This window comes from Sipha flava, unplaced genomic scaffold, assembly GCF_003268045.1.
Source record: "Sipha flava isolate LNK unplaced genomic scaffold, YSA_version1 65_pilon_pilon, whole genome shotgun sequence".
NCBI lineage: Eukaryota > Metazoa > Arthropoda > Insecta > Hemiptera > Aphididae > Sipha > Sipha flava.
In genome coordinates this window covers 2004420-2029170 of record NW_020273605.1, presented here as the reverse complement: position 1 = coordinate 2029170, position 24751 = coordinate 2004420, and the positions used below count along the sequence as shown (strand labels likewise).

Here is a 24751-nt window from a genome sequence, read left to right as displayed (position 1 = left end):
AATAATGAAACATGGAACATTTTTAAGACGGCTAAGTACGGCAATACATAAAACCAAGCATTAAGCACCTAGTTAAGTACAGTTCTTACTTAAAACTTAATTTAAATTTATTTGCTCAACTTTTCCAAAAATGGTACCAAAAGTTTGCAATAAAAAACAGTTTTTCTAATTAATAATAATGTTCAATAATAAAAGACATTTATCAAATTATAATGTTAAAAATAAATTGTAACGACATACTAAGTATAATACCGACAGGTAAATATTTTGAATACACATAAGCACTTAATATAAATATAATTAAAACATACAATTATAGGTGGATACTTTTATATAAATTTAATAATATAATCATTCAGTTTTTCATCAATCTGAGTTTAGTTATTAATTTAGTGAAATGCTTACAACTAGTTCATACAAATTAATTTAGGTATTATATAATTAAAAAAATGATTTATGGACATCAAATAGTTAATAACATTATTTGATATAAAAATAAAAATAGAGATCGCAATACATCAATTTGTTTATTGCCATCGTTATATGCTCAACATAGCAAGGTAAATAAAATAATAATAATAAATGGGCATTAACTAATGACAAATAGAAACAACTTATTATTATTATTAATTAATATGGAAAAATTGGTAAATAAAGAATTAATAGCTGAAATATCGAAATATAATAATCATCAAATTATTTTTAAAATTTCTCATTAATTCCTTATCTTTCTAAATAAATTAACATTTTATGAAATATTTAATACTTGGATTGTTTTAACTTACTTAAAACATTTGAATCTATATATATATATATATATATATTTATATATATATATATATATATTTATATATATTTATACTATACAAATTATAATTAAAAATAAACTAAAAACTTTTTAAGTAAATAATTCACTAACCAAACATTTTATTTTTAATATAGTTTTTATAAGACCACAGTGGTATTAAATATAATTGTTGTAATTATAATGGAAAAAATTATTGATATTAATATGAATCATAAGTAATTATTTCAAAATAAAAATAATGAAAAATGTATTGTATTTAGTACTGTAAGAAATCTACGGTTAAGGATTTTAATTAACTAATGTTAAGATGCTCAATTTTGTTCTAAAGTTCCAACAATTGACGTAATAAAAATAAAAAATATCCTTCCAGAATATTCTTTTACTGAATTTGAATAAGATAAGTAAAATTTTAAGTAATTTGTTTCCAGATGTATTCAGCTAGAAGTGAAGTACATTCAGTACATGAGCAATTAACGTGTTCTCAACTATGTTTTGGTTGACCATCCATCTGATGGCGTGGCAACTATGAAAACATTGTATACATTTAAAAAAACACAATAAATAATTATTAATTTTTTATTAACTTACAGTCATGTTAGAAGGTTGTTGTGCAGAACCCTGGAACATAGTATTAGGATTCAAAGCGCCCATATTTTGGTTGACTTGTCTTCGGTTGTCTGGTCTTGGCTCTTGGATACCTCCTCTTATAACTACTTGGGAGGGTATATTATTTGATATATGATGAGCTGGATGTCTATAAATTATTATTTATAATAATTTATTGATAAAATTAAACTATTTAAATATTATTATATTTATTATAAGTTAATCAAACCTGTTTGCCATTGAATGGTTTTGGTATCTATGCTGCATTGAAGAATCAATATTCCTATGATTAGACTGATAATTTGATCTTGGCGGTTGAATAGGAATAGGACCATCTGTATGATTATTAGTAAGAGGTACGGGTGTTTGGTTTCGATTATCTTAAAATGAATAACATATGAAAAAGTTGAAGTTAGTTTTATTTTTTATAAAAACATCATTGAGTTATATAAATTAATTACTTTGAGGTGTAAGTGGAATTGCTAGACGTGCATTAACAGCTAATAAGTGATCACGACGTCTTGTATAATTTGCTAATTCATCTTCCAAGGTCACATTTTCACTTTTCAATTGATACAAACATGTTAACAACGAGGCAACTATAATATTATAAATAAGACCGTTTAAGTTAAAAATTATACTAAATTTTTTTTTTCTATTTCATACTGTCAAAGTGTTGAGCTTGCTCCATTAAAAATGCTCCACCTTGTTCCCATTGTCTTTCAAGCAAATCTTCTAAAGCATGAGTGTTATTATTATTAATATTAATTCCATTCGAAAATGAAGGCCACGCAGAAGGTCCTTGAGGATGAGGTGTTTCCTATAAAAAGAATGCAATAAATATATGTATTTTAATTACATAATGAAATAGAAAAACTAAAAGCATTTCAACATGAAATAAAATTAATATTTGTATTCCTACTCTCATATGTCAACTATTTTTGAAAAAATACCACAACTAAAATTATAAAATAATTTATTCTAAAATAACTTTCTGCTCCATACTATATATAAATACATATAAATTAAACAACTTGATTAACAAACCAAATGGTTTTGTGTTGGTTTTTGATTTCGTCGCTGTAAAACATGTTTTTGTGCATTGGCTGATGAATTTTGTTCACTATTATACATTCTATGTGTTTCCATTTCTTCATTTAAATTATTTTCCATTTTTTGTGCCGCACTGGATGTTGGATTTAATGTATTTCCCAACATGTGAGGGACGTTTGTACTATTTTAAAATCATATTTATTATATAATATTTCATACAATATAATAATATACATTTTTACTTACACTTTTCTATCAGGACCTTCTGCTTTTAAAACTTGTTTATTATGTGAAGGAGTACTAATAATGCTGGTTTCTTTTTTTAATGTATTTGATTCAGGAATCTTGGTTAAATTAACAGTAGATCCACCTTAGTAAAAGATAAATTTAAATAATAAATACATTATTTTCTATTGGTTTCTAGTACTATTATACTATATATTTAAAGCATTATTTCTAAAGATTAATTTTATGACTTTTAAAATATTAATTCACTATTTATCAAATTTCTCATTTAACACAATATGTTTTAGTTTTTTGCACTTGGTTTTATATGAATACATTATTTAATAAAAACATAAACTATTTTTTTAATACAACTGAAAACATAAACTTGTACTGACTTGATTTCATATTTGTATTTTTATTTTCAATACGATACAAGTTTGTTTCTTCAGTTATTTTTATTCCATTAGAAAGTTGATCATTGTCTGCCTTAGTGGTATTCATTGCATTCTTTGTTTTCTGATATTTAGTAGTTTGTTTCTTTTCAGTTTCAGAATCTTCTAGACCCTGTTTCTTACTAGTTGATGATTTATTTTCAACTTTAGTCCCAATTGAAATAACTAAATTCCCAGACTGATTGGTAGTTACAATATGATGACCTGATTTTTTATGATCATCACTTGGTATGTTTTGATTTTCTGAATCTTTGTTTTTTTTATCATTAGTAATTTTATCACCTAAAACAAAATTATACAATATAAGTTAATTTAATAAATTTAATATAATACTCGGAAGTAAATGACAGATATGTTAGCAAGGCCAGTTTACAAGAATCAATGAGATAAAACATACAGGAAAAAATTGAACTTAAGTTATACATCAGTAAACAATATATATTAATATAAATTAGATACCTTTATAACCAATAATAATATAATATATATTTATGAACTAACCATATTGCTTACACATTTTTATTTTACTTTAATACCTAATTAGTATGCATACCTAAATTATTAATAATAGTTAATTTTCGTTTTGGTTTTGAAGTTTGAGGGTCCAAATCTGTATTTAAAGATAGTAGTTTTTCTGGAGTATTATCTGATGATGAATTTTCTGATTGATTTTGAGGGCGATATGGAGCGATAGGTTTAACATTGTTGCTTTTTTTTTAGAAGTACAAAAAAAATTAGTCACTTATAAATATTAATAAAAATAATATATTACGTTTAATATATTTGAAGACAAAAGTAGTAAAATACTAACCAACTTAGAATAATGATGCTTACAATAACCAACATATTTAACATTATCGTAGTAATTTCCTGCTTCTTCACACAATAAACCAGCACTTTGAGCACATGTCACATGAAATACTAATTTGCAACCAGATTTATTACATGGCATACATGCTCCATATGTTGTTGATTTAGGTCCTTTATTTTTTTCTTCACATATATAACACAACTGAAAAATGAATAAATAAATAGCATAAATATAAATAATTATCATACATACATTTGCTTTTTAAAAGATAATTCATAATTTATAACACAATTTATATGGTTTTTAATACTACTATAAGGGCTTGAAACTGAAGATAAAGAATTAAATAATGAAATACAAACACTATCAAATAAGCGAAAGTAGATGAAGTGAAGGTTACTAAGCTTTATGCCATGCAAAAACTGTACAATAATAAACTAAATAGTAATATGCTATTAAGCTTTTTGTGTTATTCGTATTTATTAGTTATTCAACCTTTATCAATAGTAAATATTATTTCTATAATGTATGTTAAACATTTAAATTTTATAAATGTAACTATAACTCATTTTACATTAAATAAATAATTTAGTATAAACTTTAAATTTTGAACATTTTAAATAATCTGATTAGAAGATGGAAATTTGAATTTCTTATAATAATTAACAAATGTTTTAAACAATATTGATACTTGATTAATAATTAATAGTTCCAGATAAAAAATTCAAAATGTTGATTAACATATACTTAAAATAAAAAGCAGTTAGGAAAATTTGAAGTCAATTTAACTAAATAAATGTAAATTACAATACATTATATCATAAACATCTATACTAAAATAGATAACTAATTTTCTTATATTTATTTACATATTAACATATAAAATAACTGAATTACAATCATTAGATTGTAAATCAACAACACATAACAAACATGCACTGATACTATTAAATTCTACAATTAATTAAATTAAATTATCTACCATTCTAGTATTATCTAACAAAATAAAATAATAAACAAATACATTTTATTACCTAATAATATAAATATTGGAAACTTAATAAATAAATGTTCAAGCCCTATGAAGACGAAAATAATTGATATGTGGTAAATTAATACTATTTACTCTGTTAAAGCGGTCTTTGGGTATTGCACCCAATTTTACTGGTTCCATAGTAGTAACATCCATAAATGTAACTTCTGGTATATACAATGCGCAAACAACATGAGCCCAGTTCCCATTTTCAGTAGGTTTTAGGGCACCATCTTTAGATGGACATAGTTCACATTTCTGAAAGTAATGCTATAAGTTTCTTACATTCTAAGGAGAGTTTTTAAATTACTCTAATTTTAAACGAACCACTTTAATAGATTTTTCTTTAAATGCTTCACATTTCCTGCAAAACCATTCTCCTTTGGGTACAATTCGAATTCCATAACAAGCTGTTATAAGATTTTCAACAAATTAAACAATATCTATTTTAAAAATTCAACCAAAATTTACAATGTGTAACTATGTGTCAATAAATAGTACAATTTTTAATAATTTGACAACTATTGTGCTAATGACAGCAAACTTACCTTGATGTACAGCAACGTTACAATTAGGTCCATCACAATACACCAAGGGGTTTTCAGTCCATCCCGTGTCATCACAACATACGCTGCATCCACCAAGCATTTCTTTCATTTTGGATATTTACTACAGATTCAATTGTATTTAAATGATTTTTTTTTTTTTATTAAATATCTGATATTATTGTGTTAAATTCTATAACATTTAACACAGATTTTAAAACAATAGGATAGTTGAGAACAATAAAAATAGTAAGTTTTTAACTTAATCAAGAATACTTTATCATATATACTCTAAATCATACAAAATAATAACAATAATAATAATAATGCTTAGATAAATCATAATTTAATAATAGGTACAACAATTCTATAATAGTCATTATAAACAAAATACCAATAGTATATTCAAAAAATATTGATCAGAAAATATATCAAATATCAATTACAGTCTACATAATACAACATAAACATAAATCAAAGTAAAACACTTTAACTAAACAAAATAATAAAATAGATTTGTATTAGGCGCAATATTATATTTAAAACTAATTGCAAACAACAAGACACTTCCTATATACACCCGATACCGCATAGAAAAGTCAACTGCTATTATTATCCAAATTATAATTCAACAGCAAAACTGACTGGCATTCGCATATATAGATGTAAATAGTTCATAGCCAGACCAGTATAATAGGTAAAAAGGTATTGTATAGATTTACAACTCATCAGCACTACAGCGAAATATTTGAAATGCTCCATTGCCACAAGCCTAATGTAATATTACTATCAACAAAAATATAAAATTGAAAACAAATACATACTTTTTCCTGCGTCTACAACTTAGTTTGCGAAATCTCGAAACTTTATAAAGAACTCATTCAGTCGTAAAACCGGAGTGGAAACTGCTGTAACAATATTTCTATAGAGACAGATGTCTAAACAAAATGTTCGGTTTACAACTGCGGATTATATAAAATCAATAATGATAACGATAAATAAATTATTTAGAAGACATGGAGAGGCAGAATTCAAGCAAGGTGAAACGTTTCACATCGGTTGGTGCCGATCCGTAATAGTTATTGTCACTGCGCGTTATCATACAGTTCGTGATTTGTTATCAAAACGCCTAAGAATAATTTTTGCTTACGTATCTTTAGACGGCGCGAGGATTTTAATTGTTTTAGCGACGCTGCAAACGTTTTATTGAACTTTGACTATAATATATTCATAATAATATGATAATATGTTACCAACATCGAGATCTGTTTAAAGGCTGGTTTACACGCAACGACTTATTGTATATTTTATTGGACTTATAAAACGTACATGTTCTAGAGTGTTTACACGTTTTAATTTTTACTCAGTTTACTATCTCAGTTCAACTGTATTTCTCTTCACTTTTCAGTAGTATTTAATTATTTTAGTAATTTTTGATGATATGGAAGAAGCACTTTTGTGATTTTTTTACCATATAAGCCTTAATATGTATGCATAAAATTGCTGTAAACCAGATAAGTTCTCAAAAAAATATCACTTGAATCCAATTTTATATTATTTATTAAATAATATAGGTAAATATATTAGTATAGTTTACATTCAACTTCGCATAAAAATGAAAATGTACATTTTAGTTTTCCGATCCAATATTTGGATTTCATTCTGATAATAGGATTCAATAGGACATAGGTTTTACAGCAGTGATGTCCAACCTTTTTTCTTTGGTAGACCATTTTGGTAAACCAATCTTAATAATAATCTTAGAGCAGGTCACCAAATATAAAAGTACGAATAATACCAATATTAATATAATGTTATTTTGTTACATATAGTAGAAATACAATGTGCATGTAGGTACATGTTAAATTTTTTTTCAATAATTTTATTGATTAATGAAAAGATAACAGATTGAGATATACGATGTATGTATACATTAATTTGATCAGTACAGTCTTTCAAGTGCACAAGTTATATCATGAAATTTCTATTTGAAAATACTTGAAAATCAAATTATTATATTTTTTTAAAAAAAAATATTTTTTAAATAATTTTTATATTTTGTTTTATTTAAAAAAAATTGTAACAGGCCACATTGATTACCTACAAGGGTCACATGTGACCATATCATACTGATTTACAGTATACACGTTCCGTTTCACTTGACACAAATGATTGATAAAATGTACAATAAATTGTAGCGTGTAAATTGGCTGGCTCATTTGTACAATTCGACATAATGGAAAACAAATCAGTGTTCAATTACAGTGGCCAATATTGACAAAGAAAATGATAAAACTAGTCACTTCATATTTACAAAAAAACTGAGCAAGAATAAAATTATTTTAGCATTTGGAATTCAAAACGATTAAAAAAGCATAAATATGTATAAAAAATGTGCACTTTTAGTTTTTTCTTAAATATTTTCAAATAAACAAATAGTGAAACCCAGAATTAATGTTCTCGAGTTAATTTAATTCATGTAGATATGGGCAGTTATAACTACACTCTTAAAAGTAAAAAAATGACTAATTTTTTATATTATACTTTTACATAATACATTTTGTAGATATAATTTTTAAAATCAACAAAATAAATAGCTTTAAAAATTGTCATTGAATATAATTCTTTTATTTTAGCTATCCATTAAGATACAACCTAACATAAATTGAAAATGAACACTAACGAATCATTTTTCATCAGTTTTTCTCAAAACTGTTAGAAAATTATAAAAATTATTTCCTAAATGTATCAAAAATACACAAGTTTTTATTAGGTAGAAATTGAAGATTGAAGCAATCCTGGTTAAAATCATACCATAGACATACAAATAGGTCATAATTAGAGAACGGATATTAATGCCATAAAAAATTTAAAAAAACGACTTAATGCCTTAAAAAAAATGATAACATTAAATGTATAGTATTGTTTAGAATATTTTAATGTATATAAATGACTTAAAACATAAAAATGTCAAAAAATGCTCTTAAAAAGAAAGTCTCAAAAATGCGAAATAAAAGTAACATTTTTTAATTCCTTGATGTATGAAATGAACTTTGTGCTTGAAAAGCAGCGTTTTTGGATATTCAGAAAAAAATGCAATTGTTCAAATCCCTTCCTTAGTCGTTATGTTTATTTTCAATGTTTTAAGAAAGTGAAGAAATAATGCTAAAGTAAAAATAACTTCATTTGATACCATATTTTATATTGTTTTATTATCAGAATATAATTTTATTATATTTTTACTTGAATTTATTATTTAAAAATGAGAACTTCTATGATTGTAATTTCTTCTAACTTCTACATAATTAATTTATGAAATATTAAATATATTATGGTTTCTATTTGTTTAAATATTAAAATCTTTAAATAACTAAGAGTCTAAACATATTTTGAAGATGTGTAAAATTTAATAATTTTAAAAAAATTCAAAATTATTTAAAAAAAAATTGATGTTGTACAAAAACTTAAAAATATAATTTATTTTTGACTAAAACCATTCATACATAACTGGTAAATAATACTCAGTTTTTAGATGATTTCAAAACTTAATTCTAAATAAAGATCTACTGAAACCAGACAGAATTGCATGAGATCTACGAATTATTCCAATTATAACAAATTTTTAATAAGACAAATTACAACTCCCATTTTAGACAGGTCGTACTGCAATTGCATTAGAAAAATAATTATTATTAATTGTAAGTACCTATTATTTATAATATATTAAAATTAATAACTTATATTCCATAGATAATAGTAGCCAATAAACTTGCAAGATTGGAAATCTGTTTTTATATAGTAGTTTTTTTTTTTTTTTATAATGATACAATAAATTGTTGATAAGTATATATTTTCTTAATTTCAATAAGTAAATAAAAAAAATCTTAATATTTATATTTAGGTACACATTTTAAGGTTTACATAATTTTTTTATTGATACTTGAAAAAAAAAAACCGTACTTATTATTATCTACATACATAATACAAAATAAATGATTTGCTCTAATTGATTCATTAAAGAGGACCAATCTTACAATCTTTACATAAGTAATTATTATCGAGACATTTAATTGTTGGGATTAATTGGCCAATTTAGAATCTGATTAGGAACCTATTTGTTTAGTTGGTGATTTGAAATTACATTTTATCCAAATCCAACTATTATTTCACCAATAAGAACATTTTGCAATATAGGTATCTATCAAAATAATCAAATTAATTGATAATTAACAATAAGTATAATCAAAATAATTTAATAATTTTGTAAATTAATGTCATTATTGAAAAATTGGGTTAAAAACTAACATCAGTCACTGATATTAATAGACTATTAAATAGTATAAATCAATTAATAACATTAATGTAAATTGTAACGTTTATTGATTAATGAATTATGTTACATTGTTAAGAACTGCTATCAAATTTATATTTCATAAAAATCTACTGTACCATAAAACTATTTCTTGGGTAATAATATCTATACTAACCAGATCCTTAAGATTTTTTTTTTAGTTTAGTTTTTTGTATATATTGAGTAAAATACATTTGTATTTATGACTAGATTTGTTTTTTTTTTTTTTTTTTTAATGCACAGTAATTAAAATAACATATATAAGCTTAAAATCACCAATAAAATTATTCTAATAAATTGAAGCAGATTGTGAAATAATTATAAAGCAAAGCACATAATTAACTATCGCATTAAATGTAATAAAATAAATATAAATACAGCAACCATAATTTACAAGCAAATCGCAGATTAGTAAAATAAATTGCACATGTATGAAATCTTATTCTGATTGAAATTTATTATATTATTAAACTATTCAACGCTCCAATAAAAAAATGTTCAAAGCTGACACTGATTGAAATTCAGATCGAGATCGAATAGAAATAAGACCAATAATTTCGTTGTAAAAGCATATGAGAGAAAATATCCTGAGAAGCATGTAAACAGCAACTGATATTCGAAAGAGGTACCGTCATACAACGACACAGCTTCTTTTTCCGCCTGTATGTAGGAGGAAATATAAGTTGGTGTCGCTGTGAAAATGATAAGATCTTAAAGGGTTGTCACAACCTTCAGCTAGAAAACCGACGGCCGCAAGTGGACACCGGGTCGTTGTTGCCCGAGAATTACGAATTACCTTTTTCGGGAACGGCGGATTTTCGGTAAAGTATTTCGTTGTCAACGAAAGATCCATTATGCTATTACGCCAACCGGTGAGTACCGCGTAATGGTGACGATAAATACGCGTACGGACTCGGGTACTACCGCGGCAGGGAGGTGAAACAAGTGACAACTTTCTTGAAACGGTAGTAAAACCAACGTGTGCTGTGGCAACCACGAATACGTGAAAAATAACCTGCGCAGGTGTCACACGATGCGGACTATGCTTGACCGCGCTGCGGGAGTTCGGAATAGCGTGGGTATCAAGCGGTTCAAGACGCGGTCAGCGCCCGGGTCAGGGTTAGTGCGTCAAGGACGCTGTAACAACATCGATCTTAATAACGGTATTCGCGGGCGGGAGGGTGAGCGGGAGAGTATCAGATGACCGTCACTTCATCGACGACCAGAATGGTCACCAAATGGTCACCAAATTGTGAACGCGTGACCGATCGGCCGCTGATGGCGTCGTATCGTTTTTTTATTATGGACTAGAATGATTAGGCCCAAGGACACGGCGACCATGGCCATAAAAAAAAAAAAAAAATACGAGGTCAAGGAAATTATGTTTACAATTTTTGAGATTTGTACAATTTTCACATCATAAAATTATAATAATATCCTCAAATACTCGGAAACTTTTTTTTATCATAAAAAAAAAAAAAAATTATGATGAAACTATAAACTATAACCATTCCACACTTTTTTGATATTTATATTTTTATTTCTTTTATTTTTCTTCACTAACGAAAGAATATCAGAAACAGTTTAGAAACAGATCAGTATGGAAAGGTTAAATAAAAGGCGAAATTAATGGACAAGGCATATCTGATTTGTAGAAGGTTTCTAAGGCTAATTTTGGAATTTAAATAAAAATAAAAATATAAAATTAATAAAATAATGACGGTTTAAATTAATGTTATAACATTTAATTATATTTAAAATTTTATAATTGAGGAATAACAAATTCATAGAGATTTATAAAAATATGGCTGTAACAAATTATATATATTAAATTATATCTAAAAATAATTAATTTTAATATTGCCAATATATGTATTATCATGTTATTAAATAATTCTATAAGGAAACTAATTAATATGTCAAATACACACAACGTAAAATTATTTATAAATGAAAGTTATTTATATATTAAGACAGAATGTTTTTGTAACTATAATTAACTATATCAGCGGTTCTTAACCTTTTGTAGATCACAGATCACTGATGAAAGATTTTTAGAAATTGTGGACCCCTTTACAATTTTTTTTTCCTATCATTTTTTTTTACAAAACATCTTATGTTATTAAAACCAAAATTATAATAATTATTTTGTATAATAAATTACATTAACAGACATAACAAAACATACATATTTATAATTACTTTTATTAAATTAATTTTTCAGTTAATTTAAATATAATTATTTTAGTTTTCATTTCTTTTTTTAATATACTTAAAATGTAATTTTTATTAACTTAATGCATCGGTTGGTGTTATATTTAGGACACAAGTTATAAGTTTAGTTAAGATCTATCTATTATAAAATAAAAAATTTGTGAAAAAAAAAATAATAATAATAATAACCCAACAATATTATAATAATGCACTGATGTCACATATTGACGTATGTTATGTGTTAAGGTTGCCGCGGACCACAGGTTAAAACCGCTGAACTATATAATTATATATCATACTTATGATGTATAAAAAGTTTGAATGTTGAATTAAGATTTAATTAATATTTAATCACTAATCAGTCACTTGAAATAAAATAAATAAGTAAACATTATAATTAACATATTAATACAAAATTATGTTAATTATGGTTTCTTTAAGACAATGTGTATTTGACCACTAATTTTAGAAACACTATTAGAGTAATATAAAATATATTAAAAATAAAACTAAAAATACAATAACTAATTAATAATACTGCACATTTAATACCATAAGTTTATACATTTATAATACCCTGTGTAATTTTGTTCAATAATAAAAAATAAAATTATTAAATACTAAAAAGTAATATGTAAAAATAGTTGAATACATAAGATTCATTTAAGTAGTATACGTTACTTTTAAAAAAGATATAAAAATAATTTATTCGATTAATATCTAAGGTGAGAGAGCATTATTATTAATGAATTTAGATGAAGATTGACTAATCGACAACTGATTAGCTAGAAGTTTTAACTTATAGTCCAACCAATATTGACGGTTTATTGTATATTGTTGAAATAAAGTAATAAAGTTGATTATTTTTTTTTAATGTCATTAAATTGTTTACTTTTTAAATATGTTTACTGTTCATTAAAGAAATTGTCACCTTACCCATAGATAATGCATATTAGAATCAACAAGTCGAAAATAACAAAAAGTAATGTAAACAATCATTGGTGACACTATTGGTGAAAAAATTATTTAATTGATTTAATTTTTTTAATAAGCTGTCAAATAAATTCCAAATGATCAAATACTTAAGGTAATATACTCATTAATAAAACTGTAATCTATAAAAATCAAATTTGTATATGAATTTACAAAGATAAATACTATAAACAACTGAATCTGTCAAAAGTGATAAATTAAGCCAATCTTCAACCAAATTAAATTTTTTACTGTAGTTATAGTTACAATAAAGATAATCTTATGATTTATGAATAATAAAATCCCAAGTATCTTTCCAACGAAGTTTGAAAACTTCTTTAGATGTAAGAGGAGTCGTTCCATAACTAAAGACAATGAACCTTTTAAATACATACATAACACTTAAAATCCAGATACAAAGACTTAAATGAAATATAAATCTGAGCATTAATTTTGTCCTGTAAATAAACAAATATTATAATATCAATATTTAATGGAAAATAAGTAAACTCTAAATTACATACTTAACAATATTTGCGACATGTTGTATTAAGGCAGCACATAGCAATATCTTAAAAACAAGTGCTGGTAAGTAATGATGTAAAAATAATGTACGATCAATAAAAAAGTATGGAATATAATGTAAACCATAGCCAACAACTAATACTTCTCCAATTGTTTTGAATTGTTCCCATTCATCTAAAATATTATTAAAAAAATATTAATGAACTGAATATCTTTTAAGAATCATCGTAAATATATACCAAAAGATAAATCATAAATTTTTCTTCTTTGTCGTAGTAAATAAAAAACAAAAAATGCTAGGTATAATATAATACAAAATGTTGATGAGTACCAAACAACAATATTCCCCAGTAAATGAATTTGTCCCTGTAGTATAAATAAATTATTTAATAAATATTTCATCATTTATGTTAAACTAGAATTACTTACATTATCATGTTCACTTAACCAATATGCTACTCCTCGGACCATTAAAGGCCAATCAAGGGGATCACTGCTGTACATGTGGGAGTGGACATTTTGAGTGTTTGGAGAAGAAAATATAATTTTATACTGTAATTCCCAAAATCTTTCCCAGAGCCCAAGTTTTGTTCCTTTGGATGGTATCATTTCAGCAGCAACAAGTTCACGTTCTCTCTCTTTTTCGTTTTCACCTTATGTCAAAATAAAATTACATAAAACCATAAAATATCAAATGTATTTAATTGTTATATTGAAAATCAAATTACTTTTGGTATAGCGATGTTCTTCAACGTTCCATACTGTATCGTCTTGAGATATTATTTTGTCTGTAACTACTTCATGTTGATTAAATCCCCAATCAGGCAATTGTCTACCACTAAATTTCAATGCTTGTGTTGAGTTGAAATGAACTAGTATTACCTTTAAAATATTAAATGTAAATAATAATTGAATTACTATTATAATTTTTAGATTAAATTTACTTGTGAATTTATAGCCTGCCAAACATCACCAAATTGGTCTCGATTAATTATTTCAACTTTCCATAGGTTCTGGGCAGGCATAGACACATTATAATCTATATAACAGGATACTTCCTAAAAAGATATATTTTATACATATAAAAAAGTGATTGTTAATATATAAACGTTGAATTTTGTGGTTAAAATTTTTAATTTCAAATAAAATAACTGTACTTGATTTTGTGGAGATACAGGTGCTGCGACATCATGAGAATTTAAAGCACGACTAGTCATTCCATGCACTAGCTGAATAATATCACCATGTTTTATACTATCAGGATCTTTTGTATTTTCTACTGCAAGAGTATTTCTATCTGGTCGTTTAACTATCCACCAATTATTTACATCCTATGGAATTAAATTTAAAATATATATAAATAAGTAATTGTAATACATAAATTTATTATTTACCAACACATAATAATTAAAAATAATATAAAAAAGAATAAATAAAAATTTGCAAACCTTAAATGTGTAGCAAGTAACTTGTTGCTGATGAGAACTTCCTCGTTTATCTGCATATTTGATTGGGTATACATGAGTATGTGAGTGAAGCCAACATGTCCTGCCATGTGTATGTCTTAATGTTATTTGCGATCCATGTGAAACAAGCAAAGGTTGACCTTTTGTAATAGATGCTAGTCCACCCTAAATAAAATAATTTACATGAATTACAATAAATAAAATATATAGAAATAATTAAGACCTACCTCTAAACTAGCTTGAAAAGCACTTGTCATGACACTATCATGAGGTCCAGCTTTATTTAAAATTATCAAATGGACAAAAAAGATAGAAAAGTAAATAGAAATAGATATCGTAAATGTAATAATAAGTCGTAATACTGCACATAAAAAAATGGTAAAATCTGATAGGCGTTTGTCACCTAAATGATTGACCCAGAAGTCTCGACAAATTATCCATAAACTCAAAAGCCATGACAGTAGACCAACATATTTTACACTATAAATAAACAATACACAAAAATAATCATAAATCCCTAATGATTGTTACTATTTATTAGTCATTTACAGCACTGGGTAATAATAATAAAATAATAAATAATAATAATAAAAAATAATAATAAAAAATAAACATTTAAATGTAACAACATATTTTTTCATTTTTTTGTTTTAATTTCATTTGTATTTTATTTATGGAAATAACTTATTTCTTTATTATAATATATTGTGAATATTGAAAATACTATAAAGATATTTGATAAACATTAGTTTTCACTACATTAAATATTATGTTTATTCATATTCAACTAGTCTCAGAATTTTTCCTATTATTCTAATAATATGAGTATTGTTTACAATTTCCCCTTAGTTAATATATTTTTTCATATCTGTTATAACTGTAATTTAATTTCAAAATTATTTTTTTAAATTGCAGTTATTAAAGACAATGTAATGTTATATGATTATAAATAAAATGTAAAATTAATTTATTATTTTTCTTATAGTTATATGCCTAAATTATTTCTTTGCAGAAAAATTGTATACATTGAATATTATTACATTGATATATTATTACATTGTATAAATTAAAAAAAACAATATACAGTATAAATAATATTTTTGGTACTTATGTTGGTTGTCAAACTTGGTGAAATAATTTATATTTTTATTTATTGTTTTTTGTTAAATAAATGTAATGTAATGTAGTTACTTTTTTTTTTTTATTGACAATTTAATTAATATCACTGCAATTTAACTTAAGTATTAGCTTTAGTAACTAACAAAGAAATTATATTGTTTTTATTTCTAAGTAATTAGTAAGTTATGTAATAATTATTTAAAGTAAATTACCCAACACTGCTCTAACTTGTTATTGACAGTTCTATAATTTACCATGTAGCCATAGTTAAACAAACAGATGCAATAATTAAGTAGATCAATGCGCTTGGTGATTTCATATTCAGTCTTTTATATTTCAATACAAATAATAACCCACATAATGTAAAAAATATTAGTATTGATTCCATCAAAATGAAGCGAGATTGTGTCAAAAGTGTATTTTCTGAAAATATCAATTCCATGTATAAAATTCTAGTATAAATATAATACAAATAAATAATCAATTACCACAGAGAAGTAAAAATGCAGCAAGAGCTGCACACCAATTTCGACAGCCAAGTTCTAACATTAATTGGTATGCAACAGGAATAATTAAACTACCACATAATGCTGGCACAAAACGTAATCCAAATAAAGGAACTCCATCAGTAAATTCACTTCCGATTCTTTCAAATTTAAATTGACCTATAATTTTTTATTAATAGTAAGTGGATCATAAATAATCAAGTCTTTGAATATTCATTGACAAGACAACTGAGAAAATTAATTAATGTTATTATTAATTTAATTAATAGGAATAATTACTACTACTTTGGATTAAATACATTGTTGACAAGTCAATTTTTGTAATGTTATTAGTTATAATTTAAAATTAAATTAGTAGAATAAGGATGACAAATAAATTCTTCTACAAAACATACCATCATAGTTACATAAGTATGCAACTGCTGCTATAAGTTGTTTTCCAAGAGGTGGATGTGTATCAAAGAAAAAGGTTCGTTTCATATAAAGACTAATATATTTTCCATGATGGAGTTCATCAAATCTATATTTATTACAAACATTGTTAAATAAAAATAAGTACATTACAAAATAAATATTAAAAACTTACACAACATTTCGTGGTTGATCTAATTTGAAAAACCTGGACGATAAAGCTGATGCAAAAAGTATTACTGCCAGTACATTTATTTCAATACTTATTTTAAAGTTATTAAATAAATCAGGTTTTTGTTCATATGTTTCATCATTTTCAGAAATATTCTCAATTTTTTTCCCCTATAAATGTAAAAGTAAGACATACATTTCTGAGATACTAAAATCATTATAAAATTATTTTAATTGTATTTCTAAAATGTAAATAAAAAAAAAAAAAAAAATGTCCTTATTATTCATATTAAATCTGTAGATTTTTATAGGCACGCATATACAGTTATAACTAAAGAACAAATTTTTAAATTTTTATCTATATTTATTGGATTTATGAAGTGCAATAAGGATGAAAAATGTAGACTATTTATCTATTATAGAGTTTATAGGAATACATTTATTTTGCATATTAAAGTACATTTTAGATATTAGAAAATATTCAGCTCATTTTTCATATTTTGGAATATATTATTTTATTGCAATGGTTCTCAAACTTTTTTTCTCCACGGAGCCCTTATATTTTCAAAAATATTTATGGCGCCCCGAAAATCAGGAATTTATATTCAAGATAACTATAAATATTAATATTTAGAAAAACACACAGTTCAAAATTTCATTTTTTTTAAAGTTTGGATTTTGTCATTTACTGTGAAAACTTTGGTCATTTTATGTTGTATTGATAAATTTACTTTTATTTAATTTTGTGAAAATACCAGCCAAATTATGAAGTCATAATAATCAAATTTTATCAGAAGTCTTACTTGTAAATAAAATTGGTGTCACTAAAACGTATAACTCGTAGCACAATTCAGGTCACCATACCAGTGTTTTTCCTCAATAACTAAGAAATATAATATTTAAATTTAGATTATTAATATATGCCCACAGAGCCCCTAGACTTCTTCCGCGGAGCTCTAGTGTTTCGCGGAGCACAGTTTGAGAACCGCTGGTTTATTGTATAGGTATATTATATACTATATAAAAATACAAATAAATTATGTATTATTAATTTCTCGAGTTGTGATTTTTTTATCGCAAGAAAAATGTTTTATTTAATTTAGGAATGATAAAAATCATTCAGTTTCTATTCTATTTTCTAAGACATGTTTAGCAAAATTTGAATTAGGGACAGCATTTTTTAATTTTATTTTAGAAATGTATTCTTTATTATCTAATCTATACAAAATTGATTACAGTTACATTTAAGTATATATATACAAGCATTTTCAGAGAAAGAGGGATTTTTGTGAAGTTTTTAGTACTATTATATGTTTGATTAAATTACTATTAGTTTTAAAAGCAATTTTTACAATCTTAGTGTTATTGTTTAGAATTTTAGAAAATTTTTTAAATATTATTTCGATATTTAATACTATAATATTATTTGGTAAGTTAAGTTTTATTGAATTTTTATAATTGACATTTAAATTAAAATTTTGTTTATGGGCTATATTAAAGATAATATTGAGTTCCTATGATGAATTTTTAATTTGAAACTACTCTATTTATATAATAATACTCCAGGTTAAGTGTTTATTTATTTCTATATATTAACTATTTGTTCATTTATTTGTACATTTTTTATTTTATTTTTTATTAATCATTTATTAATTTTTTTATATTTATATATCTAAGTTTAAATAATATTTTAAATAAATTATGCATGTAAATGCATATTTTGAAGCTTATGGTTAGTTTTCAAGTTTTAGCAAATTTAAAATTTTTAACATAAGGTGCAATATTAATGGTAAATGTTAATACTGTAAAGTGTAATGTGGGTATATATAAATATACAGTACATATTTCTTATTGTACTGAATGTTCAAATCTATAAACTATTTACAATTAAGATTAAATTATATTTTCAGCTTATTTTACATGTTCAAAAAAATGTATGTTTGAATATTTTAATGTTTTAAGAATTTAAAACTCTGCTCTCTAGTAATAACTTAAACGGAATATCTGTATATTAATAAAAAATGATGAATAACATATAAATGCATGAAAAAACATTGCAATATACTTAAAAATATAAATTAGTTATATTACCATATAGTAATAAATTTATAAGTGTTTTAATAGAAAATATATTATAATTTATAATACTATAAGTTTATTATATTTTAATTTATTAAATTTATATATTCTTATTTATATAAGAGAAACTTATTCTCAATTGTGATTTGTGAGTATACAACGACACTGGTTTATTATTGTTACAGTTGGAAATTAGATCACTTGATTATTAGTGATATTAAGCAAACCTGTTTTTCAGAACTTGAAACTCTAACTTTCTTCTTGATTTGTTTTTTATTTTTTGGCTTCTCTACTAAGTCACCATTTGACTTTTCCATTGTAATATTTATTTCTTGAAATAATGTACAACGATATACTTAGATGATTGCGTTCATACTTATTAATTATGTAACTACTTTGATGTAGATGCTCAAAATTTAAAATGTAATAATGTACTGGCAACAATCATTTTTATTTTACTTTGAAAAAAAAAAAGCAAATATAGAAATGATTACATATTTTCTACTTTCTTCAACGCTACGACGAGCATTGCGTTTGCTGACATGTCAATAAGATATAGTGATCGGACAATGGCCAGTATCACGATAAGAACAACAATCTTGTGTATAAAACTAGACGATGATAAGAAACCGTATACAAAGATTTCGACCACGACTAATCGATTTCAGTGGCTGTTAGTAATTGGCAATAAATAATTGCACAATTGATACATAATCTACGAGAAGAATCTATTCTTGTCATTTGAATTTAGTTCCGATTCGATTTTTCGTCATAATTTTGTGAATATTGGCCGTTTAAGATTTAGCTATAAAAGAATATTTCTTCTATTGTCTATGGATTTAACGCTTGATAAATATGAGATAACAGTCTATTAATAGTGATAATAATATTTAAAAAAAAAATAAATATCAAACTTTCGTCTAGGACTTCTAATAATGAATAACGAGAATTTATTCTGTGGACGAGACAAAAACCATTCGAACCATGGTTTTGCTTCTTGATGAAAGAGACGTGTCAAGTGTTTGTCCGTGCGTAGTAGTGAAATAATGGAGAAACGAGTGATATTATTCCCTAAACCGTTGTTGGAAACTAGTGACATCACGGTTGAACTATTAGGATTTGACAAGCTTATAGAGAACGTGAGGTACTACTTTATACTTCCAAATTATTTAGAGAATGTGAACAATGAAGAATGTGAAATGCAGACGATTGGCCACTTTACAAGAACTAATTGTCAGACCTGTGTTGAACACAAAGAGCCAAATGTTTTGTGTATAACTAAAATCAATGGGAATCTAAACGCTAGTTTATTTCCTGGACTGCTTGAAAATGTTGTGCTTGTCATCTACGAACCCTCAAGGTTGTACGACTATGGGACTTTTCTCACGTACGAAGGTGATTCACAATTTATTTGTTTCACAATTCTGGCCAAATGGTTGTGCAGTATTAAAGATGAGCAGGAACACAATCATGTATCAAAAATCATAGTGTTTCAAAGGTTCATCAAGTATTTATTGATCATACTTAATGTACTTATCAACAGTTTTGAAACAGATGTTATGCAGTTGACATTATTAAGACTGATGTTTTTCAAGCATATACTAGGTGTTCTCAAGAACTATCTGTGGATCATAGAGAGTCTTGTACATAATAAACATACTTTGTCGAAAGCAAAAGCAATTAATTATTTAATGTCATGTATTTGTGATGCTCTTTTTGGAATAACCTTTCTGTACTTACTCAATATTACTTTTGTGTCTTCCAATGAACTGTTTTCTTATATTTCAAGTATTTCACATGTAACTAAATCTAACATAAATGTATTGTGTTCATTTTTTAGATGCTTATAATATTTATTTTGATTTACAGGAAGTGATCAAAGTGCTCCAGGGCATATTGCAATGGCTTATGGGAAGTCCAGCTGGTTTAAAACTTAATGACCCTTTGAACAGTTTGCTTGGAACATGTTTTTTATATTTAGTCAACCTTTGGTGGTCATTTTTAGGTAAGTTATTTATATTTTCTTATATATGTTATCTTTACTTTTATAACATTTATTAAAAAATATTTAACAATTTAATCATTTTAAAATAGTATCAAAATATATTTATTATTTATTATTACATATTTATTTAAAAAAACAAAAACATATATTTTTTTAATTGAAATAGTATTTTATTTTAGTTATTTTAAAGTGTTAATTGTTTGTAAAGTTTAATATAACTGTTGAATAAAGAATTTATTATAGAAGTGGCTGTAATTTGTATTATTATAAAATCATAAATAATATTTTATCAGCTATATATAATATCTATACAATAAAAATGCTCTGGTAACTGGAAGGTTTAAAAGTTTTATTATGATTTTAATATGTATAGTTAGTTGTAATTTTAAATGTATAAATATTAAATTGATTTTCATGATAACTGACTGCAATAAGATACTATATGTACAAAATTACTTTTTATTACAGTAATTTGCCGTCCATTTTTAGAATTAACATTCCAAGTTTATGTGTTCATTGGAGTATTTGGATTATCGTACCAAATAGCAATTTTAGAAGATGTATTGATGGTAGTCAGTTTTCATGTTCATTGTATTTACACATATGCAGCATGGTAAGTTATATTTTTTTTGTTTATTTAAATAATAACTCGGTTATATGTTGTGTAGTTTGTGTTGGGCCTAATAGATTAATTTACAATTAAATTATGTAATAGATTACAATTAATTTATTAGATTATATTAATTATTAATCGTTTAATAATTTTATAATTTTATAATCGTTAATCATTATCACCAAAAATATCGCGTGATTACAATCTTGTATAAGGTAATTTACTATGTATTATTAAAATTAGAGATTTACAAAAGGTCAACTTTTTATACATTTTAGAGTTACTGATTATCAGCCGATAGCTACATTTATATTTGTATATTCCTAATACTCTTGTAATAAAAAACAAACATATTATTATAAAAATCTTATAATTTTTACATTATTTATTTTTATACTTATATTGTCATTAAATTATTTTTATTGAGATATCTATCTGAATTAATTTAGTTTATTATTAAAAAATAATATTTTTTTTATTATTAATCTTTTATGACAACGCAAATCAATTAGGTATAACATTTTAAGAATTCTGTTATTGAAAATGCAAAATAATTGCTGATATTTTTATAAAAAAAAAAAAAAAAATGATGAGGTGTAAAACAAAACTTTGTATTTCTTCATGAATCTATTTTATGTAACTTAATTATTATCAATGTATAATTCATCAATCTACTACCGTAAACTAAGCACATTGTTTTGTGGATTTTCAACACAGGTTGTACAATTTACAACGTACGAGTCTTTTAATACTCGCAAAACTTTTCATTGGACGAAGTTGTAATCCACAACCAGGTAGAAGTATGTCGTATACCACGCAACAATTGTACGTCGGAACTATGTCGTTCGCAATATTATTGTTCCTGTTGCCGACCACTTTGATTTATTATATCGTGTTTGTAGTAGTATGTAAAATGACTCATTTAATATAAAATACACATTTTTTAATATCTCCAAGTCACTACTCGACCTTTTTTCTTTTTATAGATGCGAATAATAATTGTCATGACCAGAGGAATATTAATCCGACTTAGATATGTGTTACAAATTCTTCCTGTGTACACAACTTTGATGTGGTTTGTCAAATCGTGCAGTTCCAGCGGTCAGTTATATGACATTTACAGTATTAACGTTTTTATGATTACTAGGGCCCAAATTTACACCATAAAAACATTTGAGAAAAATGTATGAAACCTTAACATTTAAGAATTTAAAACTACATTTGTATGTTGAAACATTTTTACATTGCTTAAGACTTGTGAAAATATGCAGAAATTATTAATATCTTGGGCCTTAACAGCTAGTGAATTTATTAATTCTAATGTTTGTATTGTTCAGGTATAATAAAAATGAACATTGTTAGCAATACAAACTCTAACACTGTCGTGTTGAATATGACTGTTGTGGCTGATTCGTGGTGGGCCACAATTAAGCATTATCTCCCGGATTCAGTAAAACGACCATCAACAGTGTCTTGGCTGGCATTAACAAAACGTATGTGTACTGGAAAAATAATTAATCCCATTTAGATCACACGCGTACATATTTAATTTTCAAATAAAAATTATGAATCATTGCATACAAATTGATCATCAAACAAATTTTTATTGTTCTCGATATTGATAAGAATCAAAGTTAGTATTTGTATTTGATTTCCTTAATTGTCAATATTATGTGCTAAATAAATTGATTCCATTCATTAACATATAACCATTTGTTAGCATATATATATTTTATACATAGTTTAGTCGTTTATTTAATGTATAATTTATAAATATATGCATATAATGACATTAAGTTTTTACAGTTTACATTACAAGAATTCATTTGCAGGATACAATAAAATTAAACAAATCAAAGAAAAGTATTTGATTAGTCTATCACAATATTCTAAAACTACATACATTTTAATAAAAATAATGGAATGTATAAATAATAACAAATTACATGTCCAAAACATTGACATTGAGCTTATAAGTTTAATGTTCATTTCATAACATTTTAATACACATAAATAATAACAAATAACATATACACAACATTGATATTGAGCATATATAGACTATAAAGTAATGTTCATCCTACTAAGTAAGAAAAAGTGGTACAATCAATATCCTATGATGTCGAACATAGTTTACTGATCAAATAATATGTATTTGGGACTACAATAATAAACATAACAATAAAAAAGATCACAATAAAAACATTTTTGAAGTTAAAAATAAAAAAGTAAAAAAAAAAATAATAACAAATAATAATTGAACAAATATAAACCAATCATTGTTGAAGAATTAAGAATACTCTTGCAGTCCAAAAATTAAATTTAAAACTCAATAGATTTTTAAATTTTAATATAAAACAATAATATGATAAAATTCCAATTTTCTTAAATTCATAACCAAAATAAAACGTCTGGAGTGATATAAAATTTATAAAATTTGATAACATGTATTGCGAGTATAATACGATTTTGATCAAGATTACTTGATCTAAAAAATGATTTGCTAAAACTATGTAATATTTTAGTTCTTAAACATAATATTTAGATCGTCTCATGTTTCTAATAGTATAAATTTAAAAAAAAAGAAAAGAAAAATAGACAAATTAACAATATTTAACAATTGAAAATAAAATATGCAACATACTGTAGTACACTTGCAGCATTAGAATCACTTAAAATCAATCAAAATAGTTCTTATAATAGTGTAAAGAATATACGCTATGTTGTCAAAACACATTTAATTTAACATTTTAAAATACAATTTAATAAAAGAATATTTTTTA

General features: G+C 24.7%; 3 protein-coding genes across 4 annotated transcripts; 1 reads left to right on the top strand and 2 right to left on the bottom strand.

Moving 5' to 3' along the window:
• Nucleotides 1-1038: 1038 nt before the first annotated feature.
• Nucleotides 1039-6645, bottom strand: LOC112691631 (protein AF-10-like). Of its 2 annotated transcripts, none has more exons than XM_025565966.1 (14): nucleotides 6361-6645; nucleotides 5540-5729; nucleotides 5319-5401; nucleotides 5085-5249; nucleotides 3959-4159; nucleotides 3701-3863; nucleotides 3091-3429; nucleotides 2714-2837; nucleotides 2462-2648; nucleotides 2081-2234; nucleotides 1876-2013; nucleotides 1644-1794; nucleotides 1397-1562; nucleotides 1039-1331 (listed from the first exon to the last, which is right to left on the bottom strand). In XM_025565966.1, exons 2-14 carry the CDS (start codon nucleotides 5646-5648, stop codon nucleotides 1290-1292), a joined length of 2022 nt encoding a protein of 673 aa, XP_025421751.1. In that variant the 5' UTR covers nucleotides 5649-5729; nucleotides 6361-6645; the 3' UTR covers nucleotides 1039-1289. The 2 variants fall into 2 exon arrangements, with proteins under 2 accessions (XP_025421751.1, XP_025421750.1); XM_025565965.1 differs by having other exon boundaries at nucleotides 5540-5660; nucleotides 6361-6644.
• Nucleotides 6646-13353: 6708 nt separating this feature from the next.
• On the bottom strand, nucleotides 13354-19917 carry LOC112691630 (protein O-mannosyltransferase 1). The gene is made up of 14 exons (XM_025565964.1): nucleotides 19578-19917; nucleotides 17276-17442; nucleotides 17085-17209; nucleotides 16672-16848; nucleotides 16438-16606; nucleotides 15292-15544; nucleotides 15047-15229; nucleotides 14756-14929; nucleotides 14543-14656; nucleotides 14327-14480; nucleotides 14028-14251; nucleotides 13838-13964; nucleotides 13598-13772; nucleotides 13354-13531 (listed from the first exon to the last, which is right to left on the bottom strand). Exons 1-14 carry the CDS (start codon nucleotides 19665-19667, stop codon nucleotides 13354-13356), a joined length of 2310 nt encoding a protein of 769 aa, XP_025421749.1. The 5' UTR covers nucleotides 19668-19917.
• A 92-nt stretch (nucleotides 19918-20009) lies between these two features.
• LOC112691632 (phosphatidylinositol N-acetylglucosaminyltransferase subunit Q) lies at nucleotides 20010-23677 on the top strand. The gene is made up of 6 exons (XM_025565968.1): nucleotides 20010-21149; nucleotides 21220-21355; nucleotides 21824-21968; nucleotides 22686-22872; nucleotides 22955-23069; nucleotides 23306-23677. The coding sequence occupies exons 1-6, from the start codon at nucleotides 20397-20399 to the stop codon at nucleotides 23494-23496; spliced, it is 1527 nt and encodes a 508-aa protein (XP_025421753.1). The 5' UTR covers nucleotides 20010-20396; the 3' UTR covers nucleotides 23497-23677.
• The last annotated feature ends 1074 nt before the right edge of the window (nucleotides 23678-24751 follow it).